The sequence below is a fragment of the Salmo salar genome, chromosome 02 (assembly GCF_965601325.2).
Source record: "Salmo salar chromosome 02, fSalSal1, whole genome shotgun sequence".
In the NCBI taxonomy this organism is placed as follows: Eukaryota; Metazoa; Chordata; class Actinopteri; order Salmoniformes; family Salmonidae; genus Salmo; species Salmo salar.
Genome location: NC_138292.1, coordinates 49,291,938 through 49,309,587, shown reverse-complemented (window position 1 = coordinate 49,309,587; position 17,650 = coordinate 49,291,938). Strand labels below are relative to the sequence as shown.

The window sequence follows — 17,650 nt, the reverse complement described above, 5'->3', positions numbered from 1 at the left end:
CAGCTTCCTTGGTTATGACTAGTTTCTAGGATTTGAATCAAGACAAACTAGTCGATTGTAGATACATGATAAATCTATCATTTATATGGTATTGTAATTAGTATATTTATGAAAGGTCATAAGTTATTGTAGTATTTCATTATGCAATAATGATAACTGATCATTCAAAGCAAATATCATTCCCTTCTAACAGCTAGAGACGATCTTTTTCACTCGAACTTTTATTTTGAAATAAAGAAAATTCCACCGGAAGTAAAATATTGCGAACCAACCAGTTCCAACAATAGAATATGAATGTTTCTGACCTTAATGTCTATGGTTCTGACCTGGGTTTTCTAATCAAAAGGTAAAGATATGTGTAACGTTAAAAAAATTTAAAGCAAGAAATAGACCGTGTGTAAATGAATGTAAACGTTTCGTCCCATTTGCCACCGTCTATTTCGAGTGTTTGTAGAGGCTGAAAATTGTGTTGCCTTCGTTCCATCCACACCAAGCTAGCTCGCGCTAGATATTGTTATGGGTAAGGCTGTTCATTGTAATGACAGATGGACGTGAAGACGGTTCTGCAATTCGCCGCCACCACAAGAGGCTTGTCACTACTAATACAGGTCAGTAATAATAATGTATTTATTTACAATAGTTGCTTGTTAACTACAACATGACGTCCACAGACTGAAGGACTTGGATGTTAATCAATTTGAAAAGTGTCATTGGTGTGTGCTTGTCATCTCATGTTTGCAATGCCTCCCTTTCAGGCTCTCCTAAATGCTGCAATCCCAGATCACGAAGCTGATGCATTCACTCCTCCACGTGCAGAGGAGCCTCGGCTTCTGGACCCTGCAGTGCAATGGTTTCTAGGGGGCCTCTCCCACTGGGATGCAGAGCATTTCCTCTTCATTGCTGAGAGGGGTTACCTGTATGAGCACAACTACGCCTTCTTCCCCCTGTTCCCAGTCATACTGCGGGGGCTTGCAGAGACTATACTACTGCCCCTCAGTGGCTGTCTTACACTGCGTGGACGCCTGCTACTGGCTGTTGCCTTGGGTAACAGCGCCCTCTTCCTGCTGAGTGTGGTAGCACTGTATGGACTCGGCCGTGTGGTGCTGCAGGACCGCCGTCTTGCTCTAGTCTCAAGTTTGCTCTACTGTCTCACCCCTGCCAATGTCTTCATGATGGCTGGTTACTCAGAGAGCCTGTTTGCTGCACTGACCTTCGGTGGCCTCTTTCTCCTTGAGAGAGGATACACCCTCAGAGCCTGCCTGGCTCTGAGTATAGCTACTGCTGCGAGAGCCAATGGACTTGTGAATGTAGGATTCTTGCTGTATCTGCCCCTGCAACAGGCCCTGTGCAAGATCTGGGGACTGCGTAAGGACAATAACAGGCACCACAAATGCCTCCACTACACCTGGATCGTCGCTCATCTCCTGTTCACGGCTGCATTGGGCACAGCAGTTATTGCGCTCCCCTTCTTGGTCTTCCAGTACTATGGTTACAGGGCGTTCTGTACACCCTCCCTCTCCTTGGAGCAGGTTTCTCCTGCCCTCATCCAGCTTGCTGAGGATAAAGGCTACAGGGTCCCTGATGAAAACGCACCCCCACCCCTCTGGTGCCTGCGACCCCTCCCCTTGCTCTACTCTCATATCCAGGATGTGTATTGGGATGTGGGCTTCCTGCGCTACTTCCAGCTTAAGCAGATACCCAACTTCCTGCTGGCGCTGCCCATGGCAACTCTTGGCATGGCGGCGGCCTACATGTACTATACGGCTAACCCAGCCAGGTGTCTGAGACTGGGGCTGTGGGACGGAGGGGCAAATAAATGGCCAGACAAACCCACACCTGGATTTTACAGCCCCAGGGTGTTTTTGTATGTGGTGCATGCTACAATGCTACTGGGATTTGGAACATTCTGCATGCATGTGCAGGTAAGGAACGAATCAGTGGAAAATGTTTATGTAAGGGGATTTTAACAGGTCTAGTGGGGGAACAACAGTCACTATGTTAAACACATTGCTGTGTTTGAAGATTTTTATGAAATACAGGCAGCTCGTCTAGTCCATTAATGTTATTGTCTTTTACTGATTTCTCCAGGTTTTGACCCGGTTTCTGTCTTCCTCCTCCCCTGTACCTTTCTGGATCAGTGCCCACCTGCTCTTACTCTACGAGCCTCTCCTTCAGCGAAGGTCACCACCCACATTCAATAAGGGGCAGCAGCGGGGGACACCTAGGACTGTCTTCTTGTACTTACCCCAAAACCCCATTGTTCATCTAATGTCCCGCTGGAAGACATGCTCTATTCCCACACGATGGATTCTAGGGTACTTCATCTCCTATTGGCTTATGGGCCTGGCACTGCACAGTAACTTCTTACCATGGACTTGACCTGACACTTTCTACTGAAGATCTGATGTGTGCACAAAATACTATTTGAGGGCAATAATAATAGCTCTGAAGCGTGTCATTTTCTGCCTGTTCCGTTTTAGATCGCAACTGGCTACTCCCCTCTGTTAGTGTTAGGCAATAAGGTTCATGCGTTTTATTTGCACTCATTTCATTTTCAGAAAATTGCATATTTTAATATTTCTTTAACAAGAAAAACATTGGATTGATTCGTAATCCAGCATTGATGCACTGATTATTCAATTCACTTAACAGTTCCATTATATCAAATTGTCTCTGAAAATGTACAGGGTGCAGTTTGTGCTTTAAGTGCATGTATTATTGTATTTTTTGTTAACTAAAGAGATACTGTATAATAAAGCATTGCTGTGTTTTAAGTTAACAATTAAAATAGTATGCATCACAAATAATTTGCGTTTTTTGTTGATAGATTCTGCTTGCAGCATTTCAACCATTGATTTGAGCACCTAGAAAGTTAAGATCTTAAGTAAATGAAGCTAGCTAGCGAACTTGCTGTATTTTATACAGACCATGCATGCTACTGTAGTTGACCTTCTGATAAAACTTGCATCATTACTCTAGAATATTACTAGCAAATGACATTGAAACTTGAAGGTGAGCAGTGCACATAATTATGGAGAGTCTAAAAACAGATGGTCTAAACTCAAAGGCGAGTGTGAATGTATTGTTTTGAATTATAAATGACCCAACCGAAGCAGTGCGGGCGGGTTGCCCACTTTGACGCCAAGCTCAATTAGAACGTGTCTATATTTGCGTTGGCGCTGTAGTCACAAAACAAATGTCATTCACTTTTTTCAAGCTCATTTGAATTGGAAGTGGTAGCTGTCTGATGAGTATGCAGGCCATAGAAGAAATGGGACATGGGGCCGTGCATTATCTTGCTGAAACATGAGGTGATGCCGGCGGATGAATGGCACAATAATGGGCCTCAGGATCTCGTCACGGTATCTCTGTGCCGTCAATAAAATGCAGTTGTATTCATTGTTCGTAGCTTAAGCCTTCCCATACCATAACCCCACTGCCACCATTGGGCACTCTGTTCACAACGTTGACATCAGCAAACTGCTTGCCCACACGATGCCATACTGGGATTCACCCGTGAAGAGCGCACTTCTCCAGCGTGCCAGTGGCCTTCGAAGGTGAGCATTTTCCCACTGAAGTCAGTTATGACGCCAAACTGGAGCCAGATCAAGACCCTGCTGAGGACGGCGAATATGCAGATGAGCTTCCCTGAGATGGTTTCTGACAGTTTGTGCAGAAATTGTTCGGTTGTGCAAACCCACACTTTCATCAGCTGTCTGGGTGGCTGGTCTCAGATGATCCCGCAGGAGAAGAAGCAGGATGTGGAGGTCCTGGGTTGGCATGGTTACATGTAGTCTGCGGTTGTGAGGCCGGTTAAGCGTCCTGCCAAATTCTCTAAAACGACGTTATGGTAGAGAAATTAATATTAAATTATCTGGCAACAGCTCTGGTGGACATTTCTGCAGTCATCATGACAATTGCACACTCCCTCAAAACCTGAGACATCTGTGGCGTTGTCAAAACTGCACATTTTAGTGGCCATTTATTGTCCCCAGCATAAGGTGCACCTGTGTAATGATCATGCTGTTTTTTTCCAGATTGGCGGCTACCACGATCACTGTAGCCTCGGAAGGTTTCATCCCATGTAGGAGCTGCACTTATTTTGCACAGTTCCGGGATAATATTGACCGGCCAAATTTCCAATGTGGAAACTCAGTTTATTGAGGAATGTCTGAGCTGGACATCCTGCTGACCAACCATTTCGCCCACCTGCATCCAGAGATTTCCTGCTCCTTCATCCTCTACCCTGTCTCCTGAGGGTCCAGCTCAGGGAGTTTCTACCACACGCCTCTACCCCCGGGCTCCCTCTTACATCAGGCCTCGAGGGTGTCTGAGGCTCCAGCATCCCACCCTGCTCGGAGAGTTTCTATTGATGATGTGGGTCCTCCGTCCCCCATCTCCCGTCAGTCCTCAAGGAGGCACAGAAAAGGCCAGACATCCACGGCCATTCCGCAATAAAACACATTTAGAATCAAGGCAGGTAAAATAGCAATAGTGGGATGGCGCTAAATACATTTCAGATTGGGACTAGGACTATGAGATGGAGTCTGTAGAATTAGGCTTCAAGCCCTGTTTAAAAAAAAGTTCAGATGGACAGGGAGAGTATTTCAAAGGCGAGGGTAAAAGGAGCAGAAGGCTCTGTTCTCCATTGTTCGGAGACATGTCTTGGGGACTTGAAGCAGTTAGGGATTGGCTGGAGTGGAGATTGCAAGGTGGCTCAATAAGGTGAGGTTAGTGATGTAGGTTGGGCTCAGTCCATTCAAGGCTTTAAATACAAGCAGGAGGATTTTGAAGTCAATCCTGTAGTTGACCGGTAGCCAGTGGAGTTGGACCAGGTTCGGGGTGATATGGTCTGACTTCTTGGTCCTGGTCCCTGGCAGCACTGTTCTTGATTAGTTAGTCATTCCGAGAGAAGATAAAGGCATGGATGAGTTTCTCTGCATCTGTCTAGGAGAGTGATGTATGACCCAGGCAATGTTTTTTAGAAGGAAAAATTATATATATATTTTTTTTAGGTGGGCATCAAATGACATAAAAGTGTCAAACTTGACTCCCAGGTTGGAGATGAGAGGACCGATAGATGGCCTGGCCGTTGATTGTAGGGAAGATGTTTCCAGCACTGGTGATCTGCTTGGGTGTCCCAATAAGCATAGCCTCAGTCTTGCTACTGTTCAACTGAAGAAAGTTCTCTCGCATCCATGCCCTAGGCAGCTGCTGAGTTTTACTGGAGCAGAGATGGTGTCCAGTTTGGTGTTAATGTAAACCTGGGTATCGTTAGCATAGCAGTTGATGTTAGTCTCTGAGGATTTGGCCCGAGAGGGAGCATGTAAATTAAAAACAGGATAGGCCCCAGCACTGACCCCTGTGGGATGCTGCATGTCTGAAGACTACTCTGATCTGGACTCTCCAATAGTGATGCATTGCTTCCTATTGGAGAGGAAGGGGAGGTTGGAGATGGGCCTGTAGTTGGATAGGATATCCTGGTCAAGGTTGGGTTTCTTCAGTAAGGGTGTGACTGCGGTTTTGAAGATTGATGGTGTCTCTCCGGTCAGCAGGGACTTGTTAATCAGGGTGGTGACAAACATAAGCAGGCTAGATGAGCAGGTTTTGAGTAGGGATGTGGGGTAGGGTTATGGGAGCAAGTGGTGGCCTTCATTTCAGAGATGATTGACTGCACAGCAGAGAAAATTAGTTGCTGAGGGGTGGGGCAGTCTTGGTTGGGGGTTCAGGAGGTGGGTTGCAGGTTGTCTTAGAGGCCATGATGTTTGTCCTGATGGTGTCAATCTGTCTTGAAAAAATCAGAGAAGTGATTGCACTGCTCAGATGAGGCTGCAGGAGAGCATGAGTTTGAAGGGTTAAAAAGGCAGTTGATGGTTGAGAACAGGGTTCTAGGGTTACCTGTGTTATTGCCAATCGTGGCAATAGTGCTGCTTTTAAGGCAGCAGAGTAGCTTGCCTAGTGGTCTTTATAGGTGGACAGTAAGGCCATCCTTTCTCCAATGTCTCAAGTTACGGCAATGAGTCTTCATTCTGCACAGTTCATCAGTGAATCAAGGAGATGAACATTGGAATGTTACTTCACATGTTTTTTCAGGGACAAGGATGTTCAGGGTATTACTCAGAGTGCTGTTATACAGATTGACCATGTCATCGAGGGCCAGCTCACTGCAGTCAGACTCAAAGGTGGGCTGGATGTGTTGATCGAGGGCCAGCTCACTGCAGTCAGACTCAAAAAGGGATGGGTTGAGTTTCCTTAGGTTGAGGAATTTAATGGCCCTCTTTGAGAGGTGGAGAGGAGTTGGAGGGGTCAGAGACTTGTGGTAAGAGACGCTCGATGACATCCAAGTCAGAGGCAGGGACATCACCAGTGATAATGTGTATGTCCACAGTTGTGGGTGGGAATATTTACATGTTAAAGAAGTCAGCAGCCACAGAGCACTTGGGTGAGTCAACATGGATGTTAAAGTCTCCCAAAATTACAATGTGGGAGAGGGTGGGGCATACAGACGTTACTAGTTCAGAAAACTCAAAGATTAGAGGTATTTGTCTTTGGGGTGGTAAACAAGAATAACAGTGAGAGGATTTGGTTATATACATTTAAACGCAAGGTACTCAAAAAACTGAAAATCAGCAACAGTCAGTGTGTTTAAAATAAAGCAGTCTCTGTATAAAATAGCAAGGCCTCTTGCGCCTTTTCAATGTATTTGTATTCAGGCGGAGGTTCTTCATTAAGATGGTGAAAGTCACTGTCTCTGTGCCATGTTTCAGTGAGACAGATGTCAAAGTCATTGTCAGAAAAACTCTTACAGAAGAAGAGACTTATTCGTTAAGGATTGTAGAGTGCAAAACGTGTGGACGTATTGGTGGAAACATATATTGCATTGTGGTTGGTCCACTGTGCTCTGTATGAACTGTATTAACTTGAAGTAGGTGATGTCAATTAACTGAGGGTTAGCCTGCAGAACTGGCAAGTGATCGTTATTGTCCAACTTCGGTGAACATGCTGTACTGTTCACATTGTGAGAGCACACAATAGACTTAAATTCCTCTTCGTCTGCGTGTTTTATGTAGGATCCCGTATTGCATAAGACTGTTCTTGAGCTCCTTGCACAGGGTTGTTTTAATCTATTCAACATTTCTGAGGAATCCTTGTAGTGGAGGAAAGATGCTGCCATTTCCTAGTCTTTGGTCCAGGAGATGAGAGGAAGATCTAGGCTAGTATTTGAATCCAAACAATTAGCTAGTTGATTGGAGAAGTATGCTACTATCTTGTCAAGTTTAAGGTCAGTTTAGATGACTAGATTTTTGTATTCAGTGTGTTACGAAACCGATTAACTTCCCTGTTAATATTGTTACACTCGCTAAGTCTAGGGGTCTTAGGCCTAGTTCACTGGTCTGTAACCTGATTTAAGATGTGCATCTATGTGAGAAATCAGTGCCTAGGTGTTGAAAGTGCATGTACCCAGGGAGACAGCAACCTTAACTTGGTCCAGGGGCAGCTCTGTCTCTCTTGACCTATTTTGGGTCGGGCTGAGCCCAAGCGGATTATTATGTTCAGATGGTGACGGAAACAGATACGTACGAAAAGGAAAACAACAAACAGGCATGCCTAAACTAAGGATTTAAAATCCAAACAAAAGGCCTCATGGCCACCAAATGAACCACCAGCCTCATGGCTCACAAGCGGGGACACTGACTGACGATCCTTAATTGGCAGCACCTGATGTGCTTATCAACCAGGCTCACCACCTAGATAAGGTTGCTGTTGCCCACTGAAGGAATGGAGTGTGAAAGTGGTAGTGAGCTGTAGTGTGCTGTCCTAACTACCTAACCTATTCCCTAACAAGTACTAGATTAGCTTTAAAAAAAGCTGATAATTGATAATAATGCACATAAAAAACACTTAAAACAAATTTGTCACTAAGCGCCATGGCAACGATGTAAAAAAAGTACTCATTAGAAAATGGGTTATTGGTCATTAAAAGTAGTCACTAGCAGAAAAATATTTTACTAAAATCAGCTAAATGCTCCCTTGTTATTGTTTCATAAACTTTGATTTGCTGTTATATTTCAGTGACGAGGAGCCAATAGAGGTGCATCAAAAGAGATGTGTAAATACGATTTATATTCTTTGCATATTTGGCATTTGAAGCCATTTTCATTGATTCATATAAAAATATATGCGCGTCAGAACTAACTTCCAGTTAGTATTAATACTTAAAGTTCTTGTACTCACACAGTCATAAGAGGCAGTTCGTTAATTTGCTCTCTAATATGTTTAATTTCTACACAGATTACTATGTACCCCATTCTCTGGAATATTGTGGCATTTTTTTGTATTTATTTGGAAGCCCCAAGGCAGCAGCTACTCTTTCTTGGGTCCAAACACATTAGGGCACTTACATTGCAAATAAAACAAAAGGTAAAACAGTACATCATATAACATTATTACACCACTACATATCTACAATACAAAATGTATAATACCACCATACAACAATATTACAATGTACGTGCGTGTCTGTACCTTTCTGTGTCTCTTCACAGTCCCCGCTGTTCCATAAGATATATTTTTATCTGTTTTTTAAAATCTGATTCTACTGCTCGCATCAGTAACCTGATGTGGAATAGAATTCCATGTAGTCATAGCTCTATGTAGCTCTGTGCGCCTCCCATAGTCTGTTCTGGACTTGGGGACTGTGAACTGGACTTGGGGACTCTTGCTCTTGTGGCACGTCTTGTGGAGTAAGAATGGGTGTTCGAGCTGTGTGCTAGTAGTTTAAACAGACAGCTCGGTGCATTCAGCTTGTCAACACTTCTTACAAAAACAAGTAGTGATGAAGTCAATCTCTCCTCCACTTTGAGCCATGAGAGATTGACATGCATATCATTAATTTTAGCTCCCCATTTTAATAGCCAGCCGTGTTGCCCTGTTCTGAGCCAATTGTAATTTTCCTAAGTCCCCCTTTGTGGCACCTGACCACATGACTGAACTGTTATCCAGGTGCAACAAAACTAGGACCTGTAGGACCTGTCTTGTTGATAGTGTTGTTAAGAAGGCAGAGCAGCGCTTTATTATGGACATACTTCTCCCCATCTTAGCTACTGTTGTATCAATATGTTTTGACCATGACAGTTTACAATCCAGGGTTACTCCAAGCAGTTTAGTCACCTCAACTTGCTCAATTTCGACATTATTCGTTACAAGATTTAGTTGAGGTTTAGTGAATGATTTGTCGCAAATACAATGCTTAGGTATTAGTGATGAAGGAAGTGAATAGGAATCCGATATCCACCATGCAGAGTTATGAGTGCAAGCATAGCACACCACCTAACACTACTTATTCTGGAGAAATGTCTATGCTGTATGACTTCAACTACTATGAAGACCCTGCCTCGTTTTGTGTTGGCCTACAGTACCCTCCCCATGTCCCATCACCTCCAATGCAGGATAAGCATTCTGGTAGTTTGGAACTCCTGTCTGGAGGGCAACATCTTAAATTAAATGCAATCAGGTTTTAGGTCTGGCCACAGCACTGTTTCAGCAACATTGAAGGTTTTAAATGACATCCATTGTGCTCTTGATAAGAAGTTACATTGTGTGTCTTTATTGATTTGTCGAAGGCTTTTGACACCATGGACCATGCTGTCTTAGTGCAAAGGTTAAAATGTTGTGGAATTACTGGTCATGCTCTAGATTGGTTTATAAATTATCTATCAAATTGTACACAATGTGTAATGGCAGATGGTTGTAAGTCCATAGAGATGTGCTCAGGTGTTCCGCAAGGTTCTATTTGGGCCCACTGTTGTTCATTTTGTATATCAACAACATTGGGGATCTTATTGAAACAGCGGATGTTCATTTTTATGCAGATGATACTGTTCTTTATTCAAGTGGTAGTAGTTTATCTTTAGCTTTTGAAAATGCCCAAAGAGCATTTAACATCATACAACAGAATCGGTATGATTTAAAGCTGGTTCTAAATTCAGGTAAAACAAAATGCATGGTATTTTCAAATGCCAGGCATGTTATTAATCATGTCATTGCTACATTGGCTGGACATACTATAGAGCAAGTTAAAGTGTACAAATATTTGGGTGTGTGGGTTGATGACAAGCTGAGCTTCACTGTGCATGTAGAGAACTTGATAAGGAAGCTCAAGCTGAGAATAGGTTTTTATTACCGGCATAAGGCTCGTTTTTCTTTTGAGGCCAGGAAGGAGCTGGTACGATTTACATTACTGGCGGTTTTAGATTTTAGTGTTGTTATATATATGCAGGCCCCAAACACTACCCTGAGAGCACTTGATTCAGTGTATCATGCAGCCCTCAGGTTCATTACAAATCAAAAACGTCTAACACATCATTGTGATCTCTACAGCGCTGTTGGCTGGTCGTCATTGACCTTGCGTAGGCTTAAACACTGGTATACACTGATTTATAAGGCCATATTGGGTAAAATGCCATTTTATCTCTGTTCTTTTTTAGTCAGGTCGGTAAATAAATATCAATTACAGTCCCATTCTCATTTGCTTCGAACAGTACCAAAAATTAGAACAGGTCATGGTAGAAATAGTTTTAGTTACTTAGCTCCATGGTCCTGGAATTCTCTCCTGAACATTTTAAAATTTGATGATCTAGTTTCGTTGGTGGAGTTTAAACACTTGATCGATGTATATATCACAGAAGAGTGTAATTGTCTTTAGAACAGCTGTTTTTAGTCAAGAGTTTCGTGTTTTTAAGGTAATATGTAATTGTTGTACTGTATGTGTGTTTTTATAGTTTTGTTTAATGTTGTGTTAGTGTATGTAAGTTGTTTTGTCTGAAACATTGTTCCCTCTGCTGCTATTGGACCAGGTCTCACTTGGAAAAGAGATGTTATCTCAATGAGAAAAACCTGTATAAATAAAGATAAAATAAAATAAAAATACAAAAATAAAATAAAATGAGAACAGTAGGACACAGATCTTCCACTAGCTCTTCCATGGAGTCACCAAAATCCAGTCTTCTGAAAAAAAGTCTGAGAGCATCGTTTGGGGGGTCATCTGGAGGGCAGTGAAGGATTTACAATTGAGTAATTTAGCAGACGCTTATCCTAAGCAATTAGGGTTAAATGCCTTGCCCAAGGGCACATCAGTTTTTTTGCGCTGGGATTCGAACCAGCAACCTTTCAGTTACTGACCCAATGCTCTAAACGCTAGGCTACCTGCCGCCCTATGATGTTACTAATATGTCAGAGGAGACAAAAAACAAAACAAAACATAACGTGAGTAGAGAGCCCAGGGATGTCAATGCTATTATGGAGCCTGGCCCTAAAGGCAACAATGCTGAGAACATAATTGATGTACATAGGGCACAAACAAAGACAGAGAATACATATGAAAGCGATCTTGACAGTTCTGATAGGGAGGCGAGCCCCAGCCAACATGTATGTCCCATAAGCATGTCCAGGACAAACTTGATGTCCAATGAGCTGGTAAACCATGCTGGAGAAGGTTAGCTCTATGATTGCCAAGGAGGGAATTGAGGTAATTTCTATGGCTGAGTTTGAGTATTCCATCCAGTCATCTAGCAGGTCATCCAGCCAATCATCCTGTTCCTTTGACCTCAGACGAGGCACTTTGTTGTGTGTCAGGTGGCCAGGCCTACCACAGACAAAACATAAGGACCCCAGCTCTAATTGCAAACTTCTGGGCAGACATTACATTTTTTTTTTACATTTTAGTCATTTAGCAGACGCTCTTATCCAGAGCGACTTACAGTAGTGATTTCATACATTTTTTTTTCTGTGCTGGCCCCCCGTGGGAATCGAACCCAGAACCCTGGTGTTGCAAACACCATGCTCTACCAACTGAGCTACAGGGAAGGACATTCCTCCAATATGACCTCTCCTACAACCCTACTGTTGAAAGAAGAACTGACACTCGGTGAGATTGAACCTTATGCTGATGAAATCATCAGTGTTATCTTGCAGAACATTGAGTAAAATACTGAGGACGAAGGTGTAAGTGAACTGAAGAATGAGCCTATGAAAATCATAGAAGTGACACCACACAGACATTGGTAGCGATCTTGTGTTGTCAGGTTTCCAAATACACCAGCATACAGTCAAGGTAGCTCACAGTACATTCCAGAAGATCAAAATGCCTCCTGGCAAGATAGATCAGGGCGATATCCAAACGGGGTGGACAGCAAAGAGCAGGTGGAGGGCATCCTTGTTCTAGAGATTGTTGAAACTGCATTGGAGAAGCTGGATGATCATGTGAGGAGGGATTCCTCTGAGACAGATGCTTCTAATAGGAGTCAAGGAATATCAGAGAACTTCAAACTAAAGATGAAAAGGATCTCAATTAAGCCAGTCAGGGCTGTCCTCGAAAAGGTTGTGGCAAAATTTGGCAGGTCCAGTGAAGACACCCCATCGCTGAACTTACCATCCAACCACTGCAGCCCAAAAGTTTCCCTGTGTTGTCACGTCCTGACCAGCAGATGGAGCTGTTGTTGTAGTTTTGGGGTCAGGACGTGGCAGTCTTGTGTGTGTGATTGTTCTGTGTTGGTCTTGTGACTCCTGATCAGGAACAGCTGGGGATCGTTGTTCCTGATTGGGAGTCATATATGTAGGAGTATGTTTGTCACTTGGTTTTGTGGGTAGTTGTTTTTGCACTGCGTGTTGTGTGCCTGCAAAACTGTTCCTGTCGTATATATTGTTTGAATTGTTAAGTGGATGCTCTACTCCTTTATTTTTATTAAAGATGAGTATTCACATACCTGCTGCGCCTTGGTCCATTTCTACAGAAGACAGCCGTTACATGTGTGCTGTAAGGAGTTGGAGAGTGCTCTCTTCTTTGGCTTCCGACATCATATCTGTGGTTCTGAATAAGCTCGTGGAGACCTCTGGTGGTAAAACAGCTGCTTGCTCAAGTCACATGGAGATCAAGAACCTTGTCTGAGCATTGTCTTCCAAAAACCCAGAATCTCTTCCGACAGACTTATCAGGGTCTCAAATTGAATTGGTGTCAGAGGAAATACTTCAAAACATTGTTGGAAAGCTAAAAAAGATAATCAGTCAGGAGTTTGAGTAATTCAAGGGAACAAACAGAGTTTGGTTTTCCATGTGAAGCTCAGGATTTTGTTGAAGAAATCTTGCAGACACTCAAAGGTCCAGGGTCAGACATTAGTCAGTATGGGCCCAAGGCTATTGACCATGTATCCTCCTCTATATCTTAGACCTTATTCAAACACACAAGTGAGACTCACCTCCATAAAGACAATGCAAAGATACCTAGTAAACATCGCGTCACCATTGGGAATGAGACCCTGGTCTCAATTGGGCTACCCTGAATAAATAAAAGTTTATAAATAAAACAGCTCACCTGCTCTCTAATTCCCTGCGTGACTAGCACAGAGCTGGCCAAGTTCCGGGACTCGCTCTCAAAGTCAGCTACATCTCTTCTGAAGGAGACATATGGTGAGCGATCCACAAACCTCAAGATGGAAAGGGAACTTCCAGCCTGCATCTCATATCAAAGATTTTAAAACCTGGTGATATAGCCTTAAATGTATGTAAAATATCCTAGTGATACAGCCTTATGTAAATAGCATAGACATCATTGTACAGAGAGTTACAGTAGAGGCGTTGTCCCCTATTGCACATGGACACACAAAGGAGTGTAACCAGGAAGCAAGACATCCTTTGTCTGAAGTCAAGACAATACCTCAAACAATGCAGTGGACCCTGAGAACAAACGGGCCTTGGCCCTTGACACTGATTGCAGTCGTACTACAGATACCTGTCAGCGAAACTACATACAAAGCTGCCAATATCCTCCATGTACTTACTCAAGTCCACAGTGGAGAAGTTTGTGAAGGTGATGGATCAGTGCAAGCTACCGGACATCCTCTCATGTCAGTCAGAGTAGGGAGTGCTTTGAGCGAAATGCAGCCTTCCTAGAGTGGTGACGCTGAGCTGCTGATCAGTCTGGACTTCAGGCATCAGGGGAGGTGCCTGTATGCTGGTGTAGATGAACACAAAGAGCTCAATGATTCATCACCTTCACTCTGTGATGTTGTGACCAAGTCTGTGATGATTTCTTTGCTGTGGGATAACTCTCCCCAGGCCTCAACAAGCAACACAGGTAAGTCCACAACTATCATCTTATTTAAAAGGTAAAAAGCTAGCGCCTCTCTATTGGCGAGGCACTTTTCTGACCAACCAAATTATATTATTACATAGGCCTACCACAGCTTCAGTTTTTGTAGAGCAAATGTATCCTTTATGCAGAGGGTTGGTGGGTGCTGATATTTTTCCTATTTCACACATGTACAAGTGTGTATTAATACGCATGTGTGAATTGGAAATTTGTTTTTTGCATATCCCTCGGAGAGTGGGTTCACGGTCTTGAGCGTATTTACTCACATTAACCTTTTACTAATTTACTAATAAGTACAGAATGAATTCCCTCAATATAAATTAGATATGTAAGTATGAGAATAAAATATCTATTAGCGCCTGTTCCATGTTAATAATTTGTAGTCTATGCTTTTATGATTCATGTTATGTAGGTGTTCAAATAGGCTGCTTTTATGGAATGGAAGTTAACTGAAAAACATCAAACGTTGTGAGCATTGAGCAGTAATTGATCACACAAAAAAACATGTGGGCATTGATCAGTAGTAATTACATTTTTATTAAATTAAGGCTACAATGTTATTTCCTATAAACTATTTGGTTAATCAAAAATATACTTAAAAAATGAAACTGGTAGTTTATTTGAAAGTGACCAAAGAGATTTGGATAAATACTGATGCATTATTACATCACGTGTACTGGTACCATAAAGATAGCGACTGTTACATCACTATTACATCATAGAAACGGTTTGTCAGTGTGGCATTATTATAACAGAGAGTGATGGTTATCAATAACTGGATCATTTTTTCCTGAGGGTAAGAGAAATGTATCCACTGAAGGCATTTTTCAAACAAAATAGAAATAGAAGCTATCGCAGCCGCAACATTGTCATGATCTGTACACTAGTCATGTTAAAGAAGATTATTGGCTTGGTGGTCATTCTTTGGCCAGTCACAGAGATACTCAATTGACAAAAATGACTGACTGGCCATTTGGTCACCATGTTGTATGACTTCAACACCACAGATTACGTTTCACTTACCCCTGTGTTTTTCAGATGTGAAAAGGATCATGTGGTCTAAATGCGTGAAACCTGAGCTTCCCTGGCACAGTAAGGCTGCCAGCAGTATGAGAAGGTCTATTAGGAAGACGTCACCAGTCAAGACCGCTGTGCACACTGAACAGGAGCCTCACATCAGAGCCACCCAGAATGAGGGAAAACCCAGCCAGTCACAGGCCAAACACTATGAGACACCCGTATGGGCCCAGAGAGCCAAGGAGCGAATTAAAAGTGCATTGAAGCCCCTGGAATCTCCAGCTAATAAGGAGCCAACCTTAACAACTGCCCCACAAACACCTGAGTGTAGCAACAAGGCAGGATGGTTTAATGTACTTGAGAACCAACCCAGGACAAAGTCAGCCCGGCAGAGTGTGAGGGTCCAACAGATGACACCAGATGACATCAGTCTATTTTATTTTCTTGAGAATCAACACGCTCAGCAAGTTGAAACAATTGAGGATATTGTGACCTGCTTAATAGGCGAAATCTATTATGATGAGACAGGTACCCAACCAGACACCCAGATTCCTGGCCTGAGTGAAACAGCTTTGGACCTCATTGATAATGTGGTGGATGAGCTAAAGAACACCCCAAGTGACCTGTTTGGTTTACATACCGATGAGTCTCTGGTCCTCCCATCTAGTTATAAACATCAGGTGGCCAAGAGTGTTCACAAAGAATTGCTTTCCTGCACTGGTTCCCAAGAAAGCTTGTGGAAGGCTGTATCCTTGGGCCACATGGTGAAAGAGATTGCCAGCTCAATCTCTCTGGAGGTGTCCAAAGTAACCAGCAAGATTGGGGCTGTCTATCACACTAGTGTCGATCACACTGATAGTCCAATCTCACCCGGCCCCAGAACGGACACAAATTCTACCTGGGTGTCCTGTGCAGACTCAGACATCTCTGAAGATCTTGTCCTCAGAATCCTAGACTTCATATCTTACTGTCGGTCACCAGACAGCACCTGGAATGGGCCACAGAGTCGATGCTCCACTGATATGACCGGAGATCTCATGGATGCAGTCATGGTGGAGCTCTTCACTAACACAGCCATGCTGACGATTCCAGTAGGTAAGCACCAGCAAAAATGGTGCAAACCCTCCCTTACAGATCTGGAGAAAGCTGCCAGATTAGTGTATAAGAAGATGGTAAAGGAAACTGGCTCAGCTGCAGCTTTGCAAGACGCTCTCAAGCTCAGAAGGAAGCTTGTAGTCACAGCACTGGCTGATGTAGTGGCAAAGCAAGTGTACAAGCACTTCTCAGAACAGGAGTCAGACTCCACATATCTCCCAGACCAAACCAGCCACAAAGATGACTGCCCTGTTACAAGCCACAGTAACAGACAACTCACACCTGAGCTTGCTGCTGCTCAATCTGCCAGTGAGTGCATAGTGAACTGCAAGGCTGTGTGGGAGATCATTTCCAGACTGCTGCAGGAGATTTGTCCTAACGTGCCCATGGAAGAGAAGCCCTACCTTTATGCTCAGGATCTTTTTCATAGTGCTATAAATAAGCTGTCTGAGTCTCCAGGGGTAACAGTATGTGCTGATGAGACTATCTGTGACGTCTGCCGCCATCCACAGGCCATTGAGTTAATCTGCGGCCGTGTTCTGGAGTGCCTGCAATTTCAGATTAACCTCATGGGCTACAATTTAAACTCTGCCCTGGATGCCCAAGACGAGGCTCTCAGCTACTTCATTGTTGCTCATCTTGTGCAAGAGACCCTGCTGTTGATCTCAAATCAGACCAATGGCAGCTCCCCTGAAGTAGACTCAGGTTCCCACCGTCAACCTGAGAGTCAAACACAACCATGTGTAGTGAGCAGCAAAGTAAATTATGAAGATTGGCCAACTTGTCAGTCAAACATCACTGTACCAAAGGGCCATTCCACCATTTCTGCAACCAAGGGCTTGTCACCTAGGGCTTGCCTTTCCACTGTGTTTGCAACCAAGGGCCTACCACAGATGCCAGGTCAAACATACACTGGCAGAAGAAGGCACACAGTCCTGAGTGTGAAAATAAAAAAGGTACAGTAGGTGCTTATGCAGTAACAGATTGGAAATCCCCCCAAACTATCAAATATAAATTCCACTGAAGTGACTTCATGTTTATTTGACTTAAAATGTCATACACTTTATTTTATGCAGTTTTGTAGACAGTCTTTCACAGCTGAAGGATTTAACCATGTGTGTGTATGTCAATACAGCACTCTCACAGAGGAATTCATATCACACCGTCAGAAAGGATAATTCGGTTGAAGGAAATGCAGAGGGAGTCATCTTCTGAGGTCTCATCAGGTTTGAACCATGCATTTGCTTTCAACAAGTTTATCTCTACTTCTTAAGGAATTATATTCTGGTAAATTGTTGTAGAAAGTATTGACTGTCTAATTATATTCTCAGTTTCAGTGGAGATGTTTTCTGAAAGCCATGGACAGAGAAGAGGGTGTTTTGGATGGCTCCT

The 17,650-nt window shown here is 43.3% G+C and overlaps 2 protein-coding genes across 3 annotated transcripts; both read left to right on the top strand.

Moving 5' to 3' along the window:
• The first annotated feature begins 249 nt into the window (after window positions 1-249).
• Window positions 250-2,807, top strand: pigv (phosphatidylinositol glycan anchor biosynthesis, class V). 2 transcript variants are annotated; one of them, XM_014169789.3, is made up of 3 exons: window positions 250-608; window positions 756-1,922; window positions 2,139-2,807. In XM_014169789.3, exons 1-3 carry the CDS (start codon window positions 546-548, stop codon window positions 2,199-2,201), a joined length of 1,293 nt encoding a protein of 430 aa, XP_014025264.1. In that variant the 5' UTR covers window positions 250-545; the 3' UTR covers window positions 2,202-2,807. The 2 variants fall into 2 exon arrangements, with proteins under 2 accessions (XP_014025264.1, XP_014025255.1); XM_014169780.3 differs by having other exon boundaries at window positions 2,089-2,807.
• Window positions 2,808-14,881: 12,074 nt separating this feature from the next.
• On the top strand, window positions 14,882-17,223 carry LOC106584694 (uncharacterized). The gene is made up of 2 exons (XM_014170208.3): window positions 14,882-14,942; window positions 15,185-17,223. The coding sequence occupies exon 2, from the start codon at window positions 15,199-15,201 to the stop codon at window positions 17,221-17,223; it is 2,025 nt and encodes a 674-aa protein (XP_014025683.2). The 5' UTR covers window positions 14,882-14,942; window positions 15,185-15,198.
• The last annotated feature ends 427 nt before the right edge of the window (window positions 17,224-17,650 follow it).